Consider the following 19,196-nt stretch of genomic DNA (forward strand, 5'->3'; position numbering starts at 1 on the left):
AACACAGAGCTCTTATCATTTGATGATTAGGTTTCAACAGCTGATGACATGTATAGTATGAAAGAGAAATTAAAATTATAAACAGTAAAAAAAAAAAAGTTTAGTAGTAAAAAATACAAGAAGGTTTTTCTTCCTCAAAATTATAACCTAGGCTGAACCCTGAAAAATAGACAGTCATAAGAGAAAGAGGCAACAGCATTCTAGAGAGGAGACACAGAAATGGCTTTGAACTCTAGAAATGAATGTTGCATGTTCTGAGAGAGCCAGCAAGGGCAGTTAACTTACACAGTTAAAGAGAGAGTTTGTGGTAGAAGTAGGCTAGGTGGGATTGGGTAGGGCAAGGTCTTCAGTAAAAAGACTTGGTAGTAATAATAACAAGTAATACTCTGAAAATTGAGTACTTCTGTATGCTAGCCACTATGCCTAATACCCTACATATATCATTTATTCCTCACAGCAAACCTATAAGGTAGTAAGTAAGCTCCTAATTTTGATGGAGGAAACTGAGTCTCAGAGAGGTTAACTAACTCATCCCAAATCACTCAAATGATAACTTCAGGTGCTCGGATGTGAATCCAATCTGACTGTAACATATGCCTCTTTCCCACTGTATCTACTAGTACTGGTGGCAGGGAGTGGTAGATTAATTTCTAGTGGCATATATCTGAGTGATAGAACCGGTAGGCTAAAAGGGGAAGGAACTTAATGATATACAATTTGAGTTAAAAAAATGGTAGTTAACTAGTGGTAAAAAACAAAAACAAAAACAAAAACACTTTTACATCAAAGGGCCAACAATTTACCTTTCATTAAGATTTTTTCTTTCATATAAAGCATGTTCAAGATTTAATTTTAAAAGTCACTAAAAACTAGAAGCAAATAGAAACTGTAATATTCTTAAATAATTTATGCCATGTAATGGGCTCCAAAATCACTGCAGATGGTGACTACAGCCATGAAATTAAAAGACGCTTACTCCTTGGAAGAAAAGTTATGACCAACCTAGATAGCATATTCAAAAGCAGAGACATTACTTTGTCAACAAAGGTCCATCTAGTCAAGGCTATGGTTTTTCCAGTGGTTATGTATGGATGTGAGAGTTGGACTATAAAGAAAGCTGAGCGCTGAAGAACTGATGCTTTTGAACTGTGGTGTTGGAGAAGACTCGAGAGTCCCTTGGACTGCAAGGAGATCCAACCAGTCCATCCTAAAGGGGATCAGTCCTGGGTGTTCATTGGTAGGACTGAATGTTGAAGCTGAAACTCCAATACTTTGGCCACCTGATGGGAACAGCTGATTCATTTGAAGAGACCCTGATGCTGGGAAAGATTGAGGGCAGGAGAAGAAGGGGACAACAGAGGATGAGATGGCTGGATGGTATCACCGACTCAATGGACATCTGTTTGGGTGGACTCTGGGAGTTGGTGATGGACTGGGAGGCCTGGCGTGCTGTGGTTCATGGGGTCGTAAAGAGTTGGACATGATTGAGCAACTGAACTGAACTAAATATTATGCAGCTATGAAAAAATATTTTTGAAGCATTTTTAATAATAAGAAAAATCACTGAGGCAATATTAAGGGAGAAATGATAAGGTTATTGAGAAATAAGAGGATATAAATTCTGAGATTAATGAAAAAATAACAGAAATATGTAAAAATGATAGGAATAATTACAGCTGGGTACAAGGAGAACAGGTGGTTTTATTTTTTATTTTTGTATATTTCTGATACAGTATTTCAAAATCAGAAGAAAAGTAACTAGCACAAAAGAGATCTCTTTAACTTCCTTTTAATCCAATGACATCTTCCTTTTTCAACTTTTCCCCCTCTTTATTCTGTCCCATTTTCAGCCCAGTGTTTTTGGTGGAAATGGGCATGTTCATCCATATATTTGATGACTGAACTTCCCTGGTGATTCACTGGTTTGGAATCTGCCTGCCAATGCAGAGACACAGGTTCGATTCCTAGTCCAAGAAGATCCCACATGCAAAGATGCAACTAAGCTCATGGGCCACAACTGCTAAGACCACACTCTAGAGCCCCTGCTCCGCAACAAGAGAAGCTACCACAATGAGAAGCCTGTGCACTGAAGCTAGAGTAGCCCCTGCTCACTGCAACTAAAGAAAGCCTGTGAGCAGCAACCAAGACCTAGCACCGGCAAATGAATAAATATATATATATTTGATGGTCCTTGTAATACTGCACAGAAGTGTACCAGGCTAATAATTGTTTCTCAACAGAATTTAGGATCATGGCAAAGCATATAGGCTTTGACATTATACAGATTTATACTGTATAATATAGGATATAATAGTCTATATTATATAATATAGACTATTATATATCAATTATATAATATTGAATTATACTTTTGCAATTTATTTACTATGTGACTTGAGGCAAGTTTCTTGAGATTACTTTTCTAATATGAAAAAAGTAACATATATTTTCCTGATATAGGATTGTTGTTACATGGAATATACCTGGCACAGAGGAAAAAATTTCAATAAAATTACTTGGGGGAAGTGCTGTAACATTCATGCTACACAAACTAGATTCATACATTTTTCCAAACCTGGCTAAGCATGTCCTCAAAAGTGGAGATAATGGAGAAGGAAATGGAAACCCACTCCAGTATTCTTGCCTGGAGAATCCCATGGACAGAGGAGCCTGGCGGGCTACAGTCCACAGGGTAGCAAAGAGTTGGACACAACTGAACAACTTCACTTTCTTTCTTTCTTTCACTTTACATTTATTCCTAGTTGCTTTATTTTTTGTTGTTGACACTTTTGTCCATTATTTTTCATTGTTGATACTTTTCTCATTGCATGATACTTTTAAAAATTGATACTTTCTAATTGACTGCTGGTGGTATATAAAAATGCAGTGGATTTTTGTGCAAGGATCCATTTACTTTAATAAATTATTTTAAGTAGTAAAAAAAAAAAAGTGGCAAAAATATGTATGTTCCTATTCTACATCTTAAAGGGATTTGCATGGTTAAAGCCAAAAACTGAAATCCATTTCCTTTATGCTCTTGAATATTGTGTTATTTCAATTGCTCATTTCCGGTATCTCTCACAAGACTCTAAGCTCCATAACCGAGTGTTAGTTTCTCTCATAAATCCAGGCACTAGTATAGTACAATGGCTGGTCCTCAATAAATGTTTGTTGCACAGATAAAACGTCATATTCTCCCAACTGCAAATATATTTTGGAGTTCTTAAGTACTGCCAACAGAAAACAGAAACTAAAGGTGACAAGTATTTTCAGTCTATCACAGGACTACAGTTGTCATTTCTTTTCTTCCTAACCTATCTAGTTAAACCTAGAGAGAGAGGCCGAGTTCTGCAAAGCATCTCTGAACATGAGCATTCCAGTCAGGACACAGAAGCAACAAACTGTGTGGTACTCCTTTCCAAGTTTACATTTCAGAAATATGGCCATTCTAAACTGTAACTTGACATCTTCAGGATTGCTGGTGTGCACTTAAGAGCACAGCAGCACTTTTTAGGCATACCAAAAAAAAAAAAAACCCCAACCCATCCATTTAAAAGCAAAACCCTAGACATTGTCTCTATTTCTCATTTGCAAAAGCCAAGTAATAGTATCGTTCCAACAGAATTACTGTGAGGATTAATGGAAATGCAGTACCTAAAGCACTGAGCACAATATTAAGTACTAAATTAACAGTAGCTATTGTTAAAACACAATCCTGAAGTGAACAGCATGCAGTGGCATGAATGTATCCCCTTATATGAATTAATTTTTGAACCCGCAAAACTACTTAGGTAACTTGAGATTCACATTAAAATTACACTGCACTGCCTTTCTGTTTTAATTTTCATTTATATGAAATTTGATTAAAAATAAGTTAAAACCTTTTAATAATTGCATTTTAATATATACAACTTTATAACTTAAATGTAATTTTACTTTATTTTTTATGACAGAAAGTTATCAAAAGCCAAACTACATTAATTATTAAAAACATTCTGTAAAAAACTGTATATTTTACCTGGCCATTTCCAAGCAGAGATGTATCTTTCCCTATGAGAAAATAGGATCCAAAAAAGAAAATAAAGGCATGACTGAAACCCAAGATGGTCCAATAAAGAAATGTTTTCATGCTTAATTGACGGTTTTTACTTATGTCTCTGCAAATTTAAAAAAAAGAGGAAAAAAAAAATCAGGATTTATTATTTACCTACTAAATAATTATTACAATTTGATAATTAAAAAACAAGATGGCTTTTTAATTTCAAATTGCTTACAAATTTTAGCAGAAAGAACAACACCTAATTTACAAACCACTGCTTGTAAATCATACAGCTGTGTAATAGCTTACAATTCTCATAACATATTCAAATACAATTTTTCATTTGATAAGGAAATATGATATGGGCATAATTCTTCAGTTTAATTGTGTAAAGTTGCTATTTCTTTGTTATTTACTTTTTTGTGGCCATAATGTGTGCATTATGGGATCTTAAGTTTCCTGACCAGGGATTGAACCTGGCCCCCTAGTAGTGAAAGCCTAGAATCCTAACCACTGGACTGCCTGGGAATTCCCTCTGTCAAATTCTGTTACATTCTGTTATAACTCAGCCATGATTATTTCTTTATGGTGGAGTCATGTGAGCTAGGTTCAGCACTAAGGTTCCTAACTGAGTTCACATCTATCAACAGCTATTATGAGAAGAAAAGTCTATGCCAATCTTGAGTCAGGGCTTTGGTAGCTCAGCTGCTAAAGAATCTACCTGCAATGACGGACACCCTGGTTCAATTCATAGGCCAGGAAGATCCCCTGGAGAAGGGATAGGCTACCGACTCCAGTATTCCTGGGCTTTCCTGGTGGCTCAGATGATAAAGAATCCTCCTGCTATGCGGGAGACCTGGGTTCAATCCCTGGGTTGGGAAGATACCCTGGAGCGGGGCATGGCAACCCACTCTAGTATTCTGGCCTGGAGAATCCCCATGGACAGAGGAGCCTGGTGGGCTATATAGTCCATGGCGTTGCAAAGAGTCAGACACAACTAAACAATTAAGCACAATCTTGGGCCAAGCCCAGACCTAGATATCCTGGGAAATCAAGATAAGTTACTGCCATTTCTGGATAACTGAATATCTCTATAAGTGTAAAGGTCAAGTTAATGTGGGAATCATAAGTTAGTCCTGAGTTAAGTCCATATATCTATGATTACTTGGTTCTGAGAAAGGAAAAACCCAGGGGGCCTGGGATGGGATTTAATGGCCTCAATTCTGCATTTTGCATCAATTACTACCCATAAATTTGGCAGGTCTAGAACACGAACTATTTTTTAGGAACTCTAGAGACAACTAAGTAATGAATAACTTGTGTGTGTGCCCATGAAACAGAGTATTGTCGGTTTAAAACAGTAAGTGCCAATTACGCAACTGCTCAATGCATTCCGAGGACGACACTATTCATTCCTAAAAACACTGGAAAAATCATTCAAATATTCTCTTCAATGTTAAACACCTATAAGTCATACGAAAACTTAAGTATTTCCCTTAGTAAGACATTAATCACCAAGAAATTGCCTGATATACTTGCTTATTTTTAAGATATTTTTAAAAATGGGTAACTATTGAAATACAACGTACTACTTGTTGCAAGAGGTGGTATGAACATTTAATATTGGAAAACACTTACCGATAGAGGGTGGGCTTGTTCTGTAATACATGAGGGTCTATATGTTGTTCCAACAGACTATATATCAGAATAGGCAGGGATGTAAAACAAATATTGTATAAAGTCAGGTACACGCTGTCATATAGTGTCTAGAAAGAGAAATTTGTAGGAATTTGTAGACTCTAGATTACTATTATTCATATAATTACAAAGAAGCACCATAAAAATTACATATTTTCAGTTTACTCTGAATCCATTTTCATAAGTCTAATTTGTTTCTTATATAGACATAATGTTTCTACATTTATATTCTTTGTGGAAACTGGAATATTTTGTTATGTCACATGATTCTGCTATTACAGTCAGATGGATCTATATTTCAAGATATTCTAATTTGATCACTGTGATGCAATTTTACACAATTCTCTTACACGTGTCCTAGGCTTGTTATTATTTCTTTGATGTGCTACACATATAGTTTTGCTTTCATAGCTTTGTCTTCCCACCTAAGTCCTACACTTTCTTTAATCCATGATCCAAGAAACTTAAAAACACTGGCTTAAATTCCTGATGATAGCTGCTTCTTCTAAACAGTTATATGTGCTACTGTTGGTACTAAGTGCTTAACACTTTGCCTGTTCTTCACATATAGCTTTTATTAACATTGACATTGTCTCTCAGATTATACTATAAATTCCCTGAAAACCTAATCAAAATAGGTTAAGTCTTGTCACATGCTCTCACAGCATTCTCTATTTCATCCAAGTAGAACATTTTTACTAGCAATCAATGTCCAAGCAGGTGTCTCAGATTTAGAGTTCCAGGTTGTAAACAAAGGAGAAAACGGTGATTAAGGGTAGGAAAAAACTCATTAAAAAAAACCCCAAAAACCTAAGATAATTAAAACTTTCAATAAATCAGAACAAATGTCTTGATCAATTAGAGATGCTGAGTATGGTATGTGAGAAGGGTGCTCAAGTAGTCAGAAGCATGGTTTAGTTATTAACTTAACTATGTAATCTTGGGCTAGTTAGTTAATCTCTATGGACTTCAGTTTCCTTCTCTATGTGACATGTGTACAAAGAAAAGATCCATCAAGTGTTCATTATAGCTACTGTTAACCTATTACAAAGTTTTCCCTCTGAGCATATAGCCATGTAGCTTCAGAACCCTTTTTAATATAGCACTCCTGGAACCTCCATTTCATTATTTACCTTCTGAGATGAAACCTATATGTCATCCCTGGACTCAATCACTATGTTTCTTCCAAATCTAAAAAAAATTCTATGAGTCAAAAAATAAACAATGATGTAATCTTCCAACAATTACGGGGCCTGGCTTGATATGAATTTTATAGAAGTACTATACCTAAGTTGAGGCTTCCCTGGTGGCTCAGAGGTTAAAGTGTCTGCTTGTAATACAGGAGACCTGGGTTCGATCCCTGGGTTGGGAAGATCCCCTGGAGAAGGAAATGGCAACCCACTCCAGTATTCTTGTCTGGAGAATCCCATGGACGGAGGAGCCTGGTGGGCTACAGTCCACGAGGTTGCAAAGAGCTGGACACAACTGAGAGACTTCACTTCACTTCATACATAAGTTGAAAATAGCAAAGTCCTCTCATAAGCTACTAGGAGTAATAATATCTATTTTTTTAAAAAAGCATCCACAGTTAAAATATTTTTTGGTATTCACACTCACTTCAAACTGAAAATCAGAAAAAAGAAATACTGACGCTAAGCTAATTAAATATACTATAAGAAAAGTTATGTCTAGCTAGTTATCTGTACAACTAGGAAAAATAGAAAAAGTCCCTCCAAGAATTTAACAAAACCTGAACACATATACTTTACTCTTTATCTAAAAGGATAAAACAAAGATTCTATTTACTTACTTGTTGAGAAAACAAACAGTAGAACTGATATAAAAATTGGGGTGTGATAAAGCACACATTCTGAAAAACAAGATTAAATGGAAATAACTGAAATATTTAAGTCTAAATGAGAGATGATTTCTAAAAATGACTTTTATTAAACAGTCCAGAAAATAATCTCAGTTGATATGGTAAGTAGATCTGCCCATCAGAACTTGTCCATACAAAATAGGAAAATAAGAATCCCATTTTATTAAAAAATGCCTAAAAGTAGTCTATGAAACACTGCAAATGTCAGAATAAAATTACCTTTGACTCTTATCATTGCCAAACAATATGACAATTTTGAATTTATAACTATTATTCAATACTTTTCATACACAATACAATTAGGAAGGTTTACTTAAAGGGCTAAAATTACTTTAAAATGCAAAAATATTTAAAATACAATAAATGGAGTGATCAAAAATCTCTTTCCATTACAAAAGCCTCAGGTCACAGCAAAAGTTGTTATAATAAGCTAAGAAAAAACCGCCAACATCGTCTATTAGCATCATGCAATCTCCCTGTGTTCTTTCACTGGGCTGCAGCCACCAACTACATAAATACATGCAACACAAAACACTCTGATGTATCAATGTCTTGGTATTCAGAGGAGCTTAACATTGGTTCCAAATAATCCTATCTTTGCCCAAAGGGTCAAGAGAGAGAACAATATTTCAACCTAATTGGCTTCCTTGTAATTCTATGTACTTTATTTTAAGCATCTAAAATCGCTATACTGAGTAGTTTATACTACTAGACTACCGGTCATTCATGGCCCGAAAAAGATTAAGAACTTCTGCTTAAAATCATAATAGTGGAGATAAAATTAAAATTTACTACTGGTTCAGGACAAAATAACAATAAATCAAACCAATCATGTCCTAATCTGCATAGAATAAAATAAGTGAGAATTTTTATGTGTCCTGACAAATTCATACATCCATGTAACCGCCACCACAATCAAGTTAAAGAACTTTTCTGTCAAGCAAAGTTCTATCATATACTTTTCTAGTCAATTCTATCACTCACACTCTTGGCCTCAGGCAACTACTGATTTGCTTTCAAATCAGTGTATTTCTATAATGTGTGAGTACACATTAGATTTAAGATAAAATAATAAAAGTATATTCAATAGACTATTACTTTGACTTATAGAAAAAAATTTCAGACTAATTTGTATGGTAATATTAATAACATTCCTTAAACTGAAATCTCAAATACTGTTAGCAATTAACTCTAAAATATCTCAATTAAACTCACCTTATAAAAAAAATACTGTACAAGAGTAGCTATTCTAATGTAATAAAAATGACCATGAACAAAAAGCAATTTGGAGAGAAATTTAAATCTAGCTATTGCATAGTCACTGTTCCTTGCAGCTTGTCTTCCTTCTTTACCCATGATTCCTGTAATACAGGGGACCAAAAGGTTAGTTCACTGATAATTGATAAATGTAAATTTTAAGATATGCCTACAAATACCTTAATTATCTGTAGCAGCTGAACCTGGATTTAGGATCACTATATCCTAAATTATAGTAGACAGTAGATTCCCAAAAGGTTGCTCTATTTATATCAAATATGTAATTAATATGAAGCTATAACATATACTAGGCATGTAATGTCAATCTTCAAAGAACTAGAATAAAATAAAATTTATATAAAATATTAAAAGTTCAGGATCTAAGAACATTTTTTTATTTTAATGAAGAGAATGCCATAAAACAGCTTTCACGTCTCTATTTCCAAGGAACATAAAAAATATGCTGGATCAAGTAAAAATAACCATGTTTAACAGTTTTAAAACTCTCACGCAAAACTCAGTGTGCTTTTTAAAAGAAAAATTTACAATATTACTTAAAATCAGTACATAATTTTATCTCACAAATATGACCACTTTTTTTGAGGTTACTATATTTCATTAGGTTTCAAAAGTTATTGCCAAGTTTGTTGATTCAATGTGAAACCAGCATTGAAAAAATTATTTTTTCAAAATTAAAAATTTCTATTCTTGTCATAAAAGGATCAAAGTGTTCCAAAATGTAAAGACAATCATCTATATTCACAGCTCCTAGAGAAAGCCACTATTTCTGGTCTATATACTCTTAGAAGTTTTCCTTATGCATATTTCATATATGTTTACTTAACATATATACAAACAAGTACATAAAGATAGGATTATTTGTTTTGTAATCTGCTTTCATCACTTTCTACATTATGGACACTGTTTACTTACTACATATGGACATATGTGCTTGCTAACATAGTCATTTATTTTCTTAAAAGGAATTCCTGGATGCCTAGTCACTAGGTCAAAGGGCACACATTTAATTTTATTTGCTATGCACAGGCTTTCACTAGTTGCAGCAAGGGGGAATTACTGTTTGCTGCGGTGCACAGGCTTCTCATTACAATGGCTTCTCTTGTTGCACAGCACAGGATCTAGGAGCATGGGCTTCAGTAGCTGGAGCATGTGGGCTCAATTAGTTGTGGTTCTCGGGTCCTAGAGCATGAGGGTTTCACTAGTCGTGGCACGAGAGCTCAGCAGTTTTGGCGCACAGGCTTAGTTGTTCTGTATCACGTGGAATCTTCCTGGACTACGGACTGAAATCACATCCCCTGCATTGGCAGGCAAGATTCCTATCCACTGTACCACCAGGGAAGTCCAAAGGGTGCACATTTAAAATTGTTATATATAATTATGCACGGTGTACGAATTACATGCCCACTAACATCGTTTAAGGGCATTTGTTAATCTACCTGCGTGTGTGCTCAGTTGTGTCCAAGCCTTTGCGACCCCATGGACTGTAGTCCACCAGGCTCCTCTGTCCATGGAGTTTTCCAGGTAAGAAAACTGGAGTGGGTTACCGTTTCCTACTCCAGGTATCTTCCTGTCCAGGGACTGAACCCCCATCCCTTGCATCTCCTGCATTGGCAGGAGAGTTCTTTAACCACAGTGCCACCTGGGAAGTCTATACCCTTGTCCATGTCAGGGTTTTTTTGCCACTCTGACAGGCAATTTTAACTTACTTTTTGATTATTAGGGAGCTTTCTACTAGAGTGTTTTTCTTATTCTCCTTAATTTAAGACCTCACATAACAGGAATACTATCATCTATTTTACAAATATTCTTTACTAGTTTGTCTTTAAAATTTTTTTATGTAAGTATTTACTTCTGTCACACATGTTGATCTTTTTCCTTTTCAGGTCCTTGCTTTCTTTGGTTTTGTATTTAAAAGATCCTTCCATACCAGAAATAACAGGATTAGTCACTAAAGTCTTTTACCTTTTATGGCCTTCAAAAATTATTTAAATCCTAATCCATCTGGAATTTGTTTTGCTATAAGCAATGGAAAGGGACTCAACTTTTCCCCCCCAAATAACTAGTTATATCAGTTTTATTAGATCAAATAATTTGTTTCCTTACTTAATTTGAAACATCTCCTTTGTTACATACTAAATTTCCAGGTGTTCCGAATTGATTCTGTTCACTGGTCTGGCTGTTATCATATTATTGATAAAATCAAACTGTTACAAGTACTGTAGCTTTATATACTCTAACATATGATACAGTAAGTTATCAAATTATCATGAAGATTTCTGGGAAACAACAGTATAAACAATATAAAGAGAGTGAAGTTTTCAAAATGAAGAGTTAATTATCCCAAAGAGGAAGGAGCTGATTTGAGGGCTACACTAGAAATATGGGACCTGATCAGTACTCATCACACAGGCAACTCCAAAGCAAGGACTATCTTCTATTATAACTCTAAAATTTTATCCTTCAACAAAAACCCATACTCCTCTCTTCTGCTTCCTCAATAAAATTATTGAGGAAGATAGGTCAAAATATGGTTTAAGTGGGAAATGACTGGTAATATATATACAATAAAATGATTTTAGTATTCTGAATTTAATAAAAATTTTAGGCAAACTAGAAAAAAAATTAGCATAAAGGTTATTAAATTAGAAAGTTACTTGAAATTTTATAGTTTGGTATAATTTCCTTTCTCTACAATTATCTTTAAAATACATTCCAAAATCTTTAGACTAATGGATAAATAATAATATTCTACAATAATAATTATATATATCATGAACTTAGAATTTAAAAATGATAAAGATACTGTGTAAAAGTATTTAAAAAGGTACAAAATTGCATGTAAAACTAAACTAACTTTACTGGGAAGAAGAACTGTCGAAGATAAAATTCACTAGTGGTATTTATTTCCTTGAAAATTTGCAATTAAAACATCTTGAGGCTTCCCTGGTGGTCCAAGTGGCTAAGATGCCACATTCCCAAAACAAAGGGCCTGGGTTCAGTCCCTGGTCAGGTAACTAGATCCCCCAAGCTACAACTATGACCCAGGGCAGCCAAATGAATATTTTTTAAAAATCCTAAATATTGGGCTTAATAATGACAGGTTTTTGACAGAAATATGATGAGATATATTACACCACTGTATTTAGTTTTCATTCGTATACGTGACATTGTACTTTATTCTATAAAAGGAAGATTCATCATCAAATAATTATAACAGCTTTACAAGTTCAAAGAAAAAATATCAATCACCTATGCCAACATGCGCTTCTTGTATCATGCTTACATCGTTAGCACCATCGCCAATAGCCAATGTTATTGGCTTCTCAGGTGAGATTTTTATCAGTCTTATTACCTGAAAGACATACAACTCATTAATTATAATAAAATTTCAATTTTCTTGTATTTATATAAAATTACTTATCTGAAATGATCTGTTGTAAGAACAGTAATAAAAAAATTAGTTTTATATTGGACAGTAATATGCACTGGGGTTCATTGTTTGAGGGATGTCTCCATTAAGACGTTACGAATGTCTTTCAGAAATGACAACAAAACAGACTGCGGTCTCTGGATTTTATGATGGGATGTAAGAATCTGTTAAACACAGCTTGAATTTATAAAAAGCATAATAATTGTGTAAAAAAATTAACTACAATTAATTGAACTTTGTCAGGCAATTTTTTTCTTTCAAGAAATTATTTTCATTTGATACAGAGGAAAGATAATTATTTTCTCTTGTAATAAAGTTTCTTAAAAATTTAAACAGCCATCAAAATAAAATTCAATGAAATCTAAAGGATGGTTTCTTTGGAACACTTGAATGTACTTTTCCTTTTTTTTTTTTAATCAAGAGAAACCAGATTTATTGCGACTTTGAGGCTAAAATTTCAAGAATCCATATAGGCAAATACAGTAAAGCAAAAATGATGGCAAACATGTAAGTGACATGAAGATTTACAGAACATGTGACTGGAAACAGAACATTTTTTTTGACCACAGAAGTTAAATAAGCTATTTAAGATTTACTAGAGAAATACTATAAATTGTTACTCAGGAAGATACAATTCTATAACAACATCATGATTTATTAAAGCAGAGCATTCTGGACAACAAAGGGCCTTAACAGTTGTCTATTCTCAGCCAAACTTCTAAGTTAGTTTCTCTTAATAAAAAACATGTTATACTTTAAATTAGTAATTTAACTGATGAGGAAGTTACCATAATACCTATTTTAACATTGAACAAATCTAACCACCTATTGGACATTAATGTAAAATCCTGACAGAATTTGATTTAAAACTTCTCAAAATAAACAGAATGTACTTTTCTAAAGAATTTAGGCATTAGATCTGTTTGGTCTCCAGTTTAATGTCCACAGACTGGGGTATATGGGTTATAATAATAAAATAGGCACTGTAATAAAACCCCATGAAGCCAAAAAAAAAAAAAACTGGATGTACAGTTTATTAGCTCTATATGTGAAATAATGTTTAGATGTATATTTCTAAGCATGTACTTGTGATGGTTTCAGTTACAAAAAATATTTGTATAAGTTTTCACTTGAATCATAGCTGAACATTAAATATTTCCTAATTACAGACCACACAGAAGTGTGCCGGCTGTGACAGACTGCACAGAGGCGTGGCCAAGAGGAGCTACCCCACGCCTGAGGTCAGAGGCGGTGGCCGGAGGAACTACGCAACGCCCGAGGTCAGGGGTGGCTACCACGAGGAGCAACCCCACATCCAAGAAGTGGCGGCTGCGCGGGTGCAGGAGGACCAACACGAGCTACTCCACGTTCAAGGTCAGGAGGGGCGACCTAGTCCAAGGTAAGGAGCAGTGGCTGCGCTTTGCTGGAGCAGCCGTGAAGAGATACTCCACATCCAAGGTAACAGAAACCCAAGTAAGATGGTAGGTGTTAAGAGAGGGCATCAGAGGGCAGACACACTGAAACCAAAATCACAGAAAACTAGTCAATCTGATCACACAGACCACAGCATTGTCTAACTCAATGAAACTACGCCATGCTGTGTAGGGCCACCCAAGACGGACGGCTCATAGTAGAGAGCTCTGACAGAATGTGGTCCACTGGAGAAGGGAATGGCAAACCACTTCAGCATTCTTGCCTTGAGAACCCTATGAACAGTAAGAAAAGGCAAAATGATAGGATACTGAAAGAGGAACTTCCCAGGTCGGTAGCTGCTCAATATGCTACAGAAGATCAGTGGAGAAATAACTTCAGAAAGAATGAAGGGATTGAGCCAAAGCAAAAACAATGCCCAGTTGTGGATATGACTGGTGACAGAATCAAGGTCCGATGCTGTAAAGAGCAATATTGCATAGGAACCTGGAATGTTTAGGTCCATGAATCAAGGCAAATTGGAAGTGGTCAAACAGGAGACGGCAAGAGTGAACATCGACATTCTAGGAATCAGCGAACTAAAATGGACTGGAATGGGTGGCTTTAACTCAGATGACCAGTGTATCTACTACTGCGGGCAGGAATCCCTTAGAAGAAATAGAGTAGCCATCATGGTCAACAAGAGTCCGAAATGCAGTACCTGGATACAGTCTCAAAAATGACAGAATGGTCTCTGTTTGTTTTCAAGGCAAACCATTCAGTTTATCACGGTGATCCAAGCCTATGCACCAACCAGTAATGCTGAAGAAGCTGAAGTTGAAAGGTTCTATGAAGACCTACAAGACCTTTTAGAACTAACACCCAAAAAAGATGCCCTTTTCATCATAGGGGACTGGAATGCAAAAGTAAGAAGTCAAGAAACACCTGGAGTAACAGGCAAATTTGGCCTTGGAGTACGGAATGAAGCAGGGCAAAGGCTAATAGAGTTTTGCCAAGAGAACATATTGGTCATAGCAAACACTCTCTTCCAACAACACAAGACTCTACACATGGACATCACCAGATGGTCAACACCGAAATCAGATTGATTATATTCTTTGCAGCCAAAGATGGAGAAGCTCTATACAGTCAGCAAAAACAAAAACGGGAGCTGACTGTGGCTCACATCATGAACTCCTTTTGCCAAATACAGACTTAAATTGAAGAAAGTAGGGAAAACCACTAGACCATTCAGGTATGACCTAAATCAAATCCCGTATGATTATACAGTGGAAGTGAGAAGTAGATTTAAGGGACTAGATCTGATAGAGTACTGGATGAACTACGGAATGAGGTTCGTGACATTGTACAGGAGACAGGGATCACGACTATCCCCATGGAAAAGAAATGCAAAACAGGAAATGGCTGTCTGAGGACTTCCAAATAGCTGTGAAAAGAAGAGAAGTGAAAAGCAAAGGAGAATAGGAAAGATATTCCCATTTGAATGCAGAGTTCCAAAGAATAGCAAGGAGAGATAAGAAAGCCTTCCTTCCTCAGTGATCAATGCAAAGAAATAGAGGAAAACAATAGAATGGGAAAGACTAGACATCTCTTCAAGAAAATTAGAGATACCAAGGGAACATTTCATGCACAGATGGGCTCGATAAAGGACAGAAATGGTATGGACCTAACAGAAGCAGAAGATATTAAGAAGAGATGGCAAGAATACACAGAAGAACTCTACAAAAAAGATCTTCACGACCCAGATAATCACAATGGTGTGATTACTCACCTAGAGCCAGACATCCTGGAATGTGAAGTCAAGTGGGCCTCAAAAAGCATCACTAAGAACAAAGCTAGTGGAGGTGATGGAATTCCAGTTGAACTATTTCAAATCCTGAAAGATGATACTGTGAAAGTGCTGCACTCAATAGGCCAGCAAATTTGGAAAACTCAGCAGTGGCCACAGGACTGGAAAAGGTCAGTTTTCATTCCAATCCCGAAGAAAGGCAATGCCAAAGAATGCTCAAACTACCACACAATTGCACTCATCTCACATGCTAGTAAAGTAATGCTCAAAATTCTCCAAGCCAGGCTTCAGCAATACATGAACCATGAACTTCCAGAGGTGCAAGATGGATTTAGAAAAGGCAGAGGAACCAGAGATCAAATTGCCAACATCTGTTGTATCATTGAAAAAACAAGAGAGTTCCAGAAAAACATCTATTTCTGCTTTATTGACTACGACAAAGCCTTTGAATGTGTGGATCACAATAAACTGTGGAAAATTCTGAAAGAGATGGGAATACCAGACCACCTGATCTGCCTCTTGAGAAATCTGTATGCAGGTCAGGAAGTAACAGTTAGAACTGGACATGGAACAGCAGCCTGGTTCCCAATAGGAACAGGAGTACGTCAAGGCTGTATATTGTCACCCTGCTTGTTTAATTTATATGTAGAGTATATCATGAGAAACGCTGGGCTGGAAGAAGCACAAGCTGGAATCAAGATTGCCGGGAGAAATACCAATCTCAGATATGCAGATGATACCACTCTTATGGCAGAAAGTGAAGAGGAACTAAACAAAAAGCCTCTTGATTAAAGTGAAAGAGGAAAGTGAAAAAGTTGGCTTAAAGCTCAACATTCAGAAAACTAAGATTATAGCATCTGGTCCCATCACATCATGACAAAATTATGACCAACCTAGATAGCATATTAAAAAGCAGAGATCTTACTTAGCCAACAAAGGTCCACCTAGTCAAGGCCATGGTTTTTCCAGTGGTCATGTATGGATGTGAGAGTTGGACTGTGAAGAAAGCTGAGCACCAAAGAACTGATGCTTTTGAACTGTGGTGTTGGAGAAGACTCTTGAGAGTCTGTTGGACTGCAAGGAGATCTAACCAGTCCATTCCAAAGGAGACCAGTCCTGGGTGTTCACTGGAAGGACTGATGCTGAGGCTGAAACTCCAATACTTTGGCCACCTCATGCGAAGAGTTGACTCATTGGAAAAGACCCTGACTCTGGGAGTGACTGCAGGCAGGAGGATAAGGAGACGACAGAAGATGAGATGGCTGGATGGCATCACCAACTCGACGCACATGAGTTTGGGTGAACTCCGGGAGTTGGTGATGGGACAGGGAGACATGGCATGCTGTGATTCATGGGGTCACCAAGAGTCGGCAACTGAGCAACTGAATTACAGCATCATATCACTATTAATTGGCTTTTTAACTCCTTATTAAAGTTCTATTTAGCACTTAACATTCATTTTTAACAAAGAGAATTATCAATTCATGAGAATCCAAGAATAAGCAAAGATCAACAGAATGACTTCGAGGTGCAGATGAACTGAAGTCTTATAGGCTCCTTCACCAGTTAAGTAAAGAACTTGTGAGACTCTAGGAATATCACAAACTGCTCTCTATCACATCATCATTTCCAGGTTACAATGATCTATTTCTATGTTATTATGAATAACTGAAACTTAAATATTTACTGTGAAATTTCCAAAGGCCTAATGTATATGGTTAAAATTCATATTGTGAGAAGTGACTGACTCCTGGTTAAGATTCATATACTGTATATCACCAAATGGAACTATGTGAGGCATAACGTTAAAGAATACTTTTAAATCAAAGTATCTCTATGGGACTTGTTATGAAATAAACATACCTTTGCTTTCTGTAGCGGTGCCATACGACAGCACATTACAGCTGAACAATTTCTACAAACGTCCATAAATAGCTTTTCATGCTCCCTGAGTGCAAGAGACAGACTGGTCCCGTCTACCACCAGACCATGCTGAATCACATGATCCTCTCTAATCCTAAAAAAAAGAAAATGATGATATCTTCTGTAAGACATGCATAAAGCCATAGTATTTACATTCATTTAGTAAACAAAAGATTCTTACTGAAAAATGGATCATTCACCCACAGACTTCACTTACAAAACTGACATGTTAGGGAATAGAGTTCTACTATTTGAAAGTTAAGATTAAGTAGAACTGCGAGTGACTGATATGAAGAGTAAAATAGATGATATTCAATTTTACAATGAATTGATATATATACACACACACACAGAAACTGTATTTTCTAAAATGTGAATTGTGACACATAATTTGAGGATAGTCTCCCAAACTGTATTAAAAAATCTTAGAAAAATAAAAATATAGCTAGTTATATATTTAGCAAGTTCTAATTTTAAAAAATTAAATGAAATCAAGAATGTTCAGGAAAATTTACAAGCTAGATTCACTGTATATTTAAGTAGCAAGGCAAGGAATGAAGAAACCATCAATTGTCCCTTGATATTTAACCCTACAATGGACTGTAATGCCAGGTATTACAATGGTGGAACATGGATAACATCTCTCTTGTGGGCATACACTATACTGAGGACTATTTCAAAACATGGTCTAATTATTGGCAGTTGAGAGAACTATATGTGACAAGAAAGAGAAAATAAGTATGTTATCATAAGTATGTTATTGTGTCAGTATGTAAATAAAGTATATTATTGAGCACACTATTTTGTTCAGCTGCTTCACCCCACTCCCTCTTTGGTAATAATTTCTCAGTGAAAGACCCAGCGTATAGATTTACATTCTGGAGCAAGCTTCTTATGCAGTTGAAGGCCAGCACTCAAGAGTAGCATTGTGTTCAACTCAGCGAAAGGAAAATACTACAGTTCACCACTGGGTTCATAGTATAGCAGGACTGCTACTGAGAGACATCCATTTTCATTTTATTTTTTTTCTCAGCTTTATTGAGATATTATTGACATATATGTAAGTTTAAGGTATACAACATGATCTGATACACATATATACTGCAAAAATGATTACTACAATAAGGTTATTTAACACCTCCATCCTTTCATGTAAAAGCTTTTTTTGTCTGTGGTGATAAGATTTGAGAGCTATTCTCTTTACAATTTGCAAATATATAATATAGTTAATTATAGCCACCATACTGTACATTAGATCCCCAGAACTTATTCATCTTACATATAAGCTGGAAGTTTGTACCCCAGAATATCACCTCCCCTTCTCCCCCACAGCCCAGCTTCTGGCAATCACCATTCTATCATTGTTTTTTTTAGATTTCACATATAAGTATTTGTTTCTCTCTGTCTGACTTACTTTACTCAGCACATTGTTGTCAAGATCCATCCATGTTATCACAAAAAGCAAGATTTCCTTCTTTTTTATGGGTGAATAATATTCCTTCGTGTGTGGAAGGAACATCATATTTTCACTGTCCATACACACATTAATGAATATTTAGGTTGTTGCCATTCTTGGCTACGGTGAATAATGTTGCAGTGAACACAAGAGTGTGGATCTCTCTGAGACAGTGACTTCATTTCCTTTGTATAAATACCCAAGAATGGAATTGCTGGATTACACGGTAGTTCTATTTAAAGTTTTTTCCATACCATTTTCCATAGCGGCTAT

At 35.8% G+C, this 19,196-nt stretch overlaps 1 protein-coding gene across 11 annotated transcripts in view; it reads right to left on the reverse strand.

Annotated features, from left to right (window-relative positions):
- The window catches only part of ATP11B (ATPase phospholipid transporting 11B (putative)), a 111,718-nt gene that overhangs the window by 29,077 nt on the left and 63,445 nt on the right, over window positions 1-19,196 (reverse strand). For all 11 annotated transcript variants that reach the window (XR_011250193.2, XM_069558898.1, XM_069558943.1 and 8 more), the window contains 6 exons: window positions 17,408-17,561; window positions 12,144-12,246; window positions 8,832-8,977; window positions 7,548-7,607; window positions 5,678-5,805; window positions 4,019-4,157 (listed from right to left, as the gene is read on the reverse strand). Coding sequence is in view for 10 of the 11 variants with exons in the window: in XM_069558898.1 (XP_069414999.1) it covers window positions 4,019-4,157; window positions 5,678-5,805; window positions 7,548-7,607; window positions 8,832-8,977; window positions 12,144-12,246; window positions 17,408-17,561 (730 nt within the window). In the remaining variant the exon portion in view is untranslated. The remainder of the gene's footprint in view (window positions 1-4,018; window positions 4,158-5,677; window positions 5,806-7,547; window positions 7,608-8,831; window positions 8,978-12,143; window positions 12,247-17,407; window positions 17,562-19,196) is intronic.

This window comes from Ovis canadensis, chromosome 1 (assembly GCF_042477335.2).
Source record: "Ovis canadensis isolate MfBH-ARS-UI-01 breed Bighorn chromosome 1, ARS-UI_OviCan_v2, whole genome shotgun sequence".
Taxonomy (NCBI): Eukaryota; Metazoa; Chordata; class Mammalia; order Artiodactyla; family Bovidae; genus Ovis; species Ovis canadensis.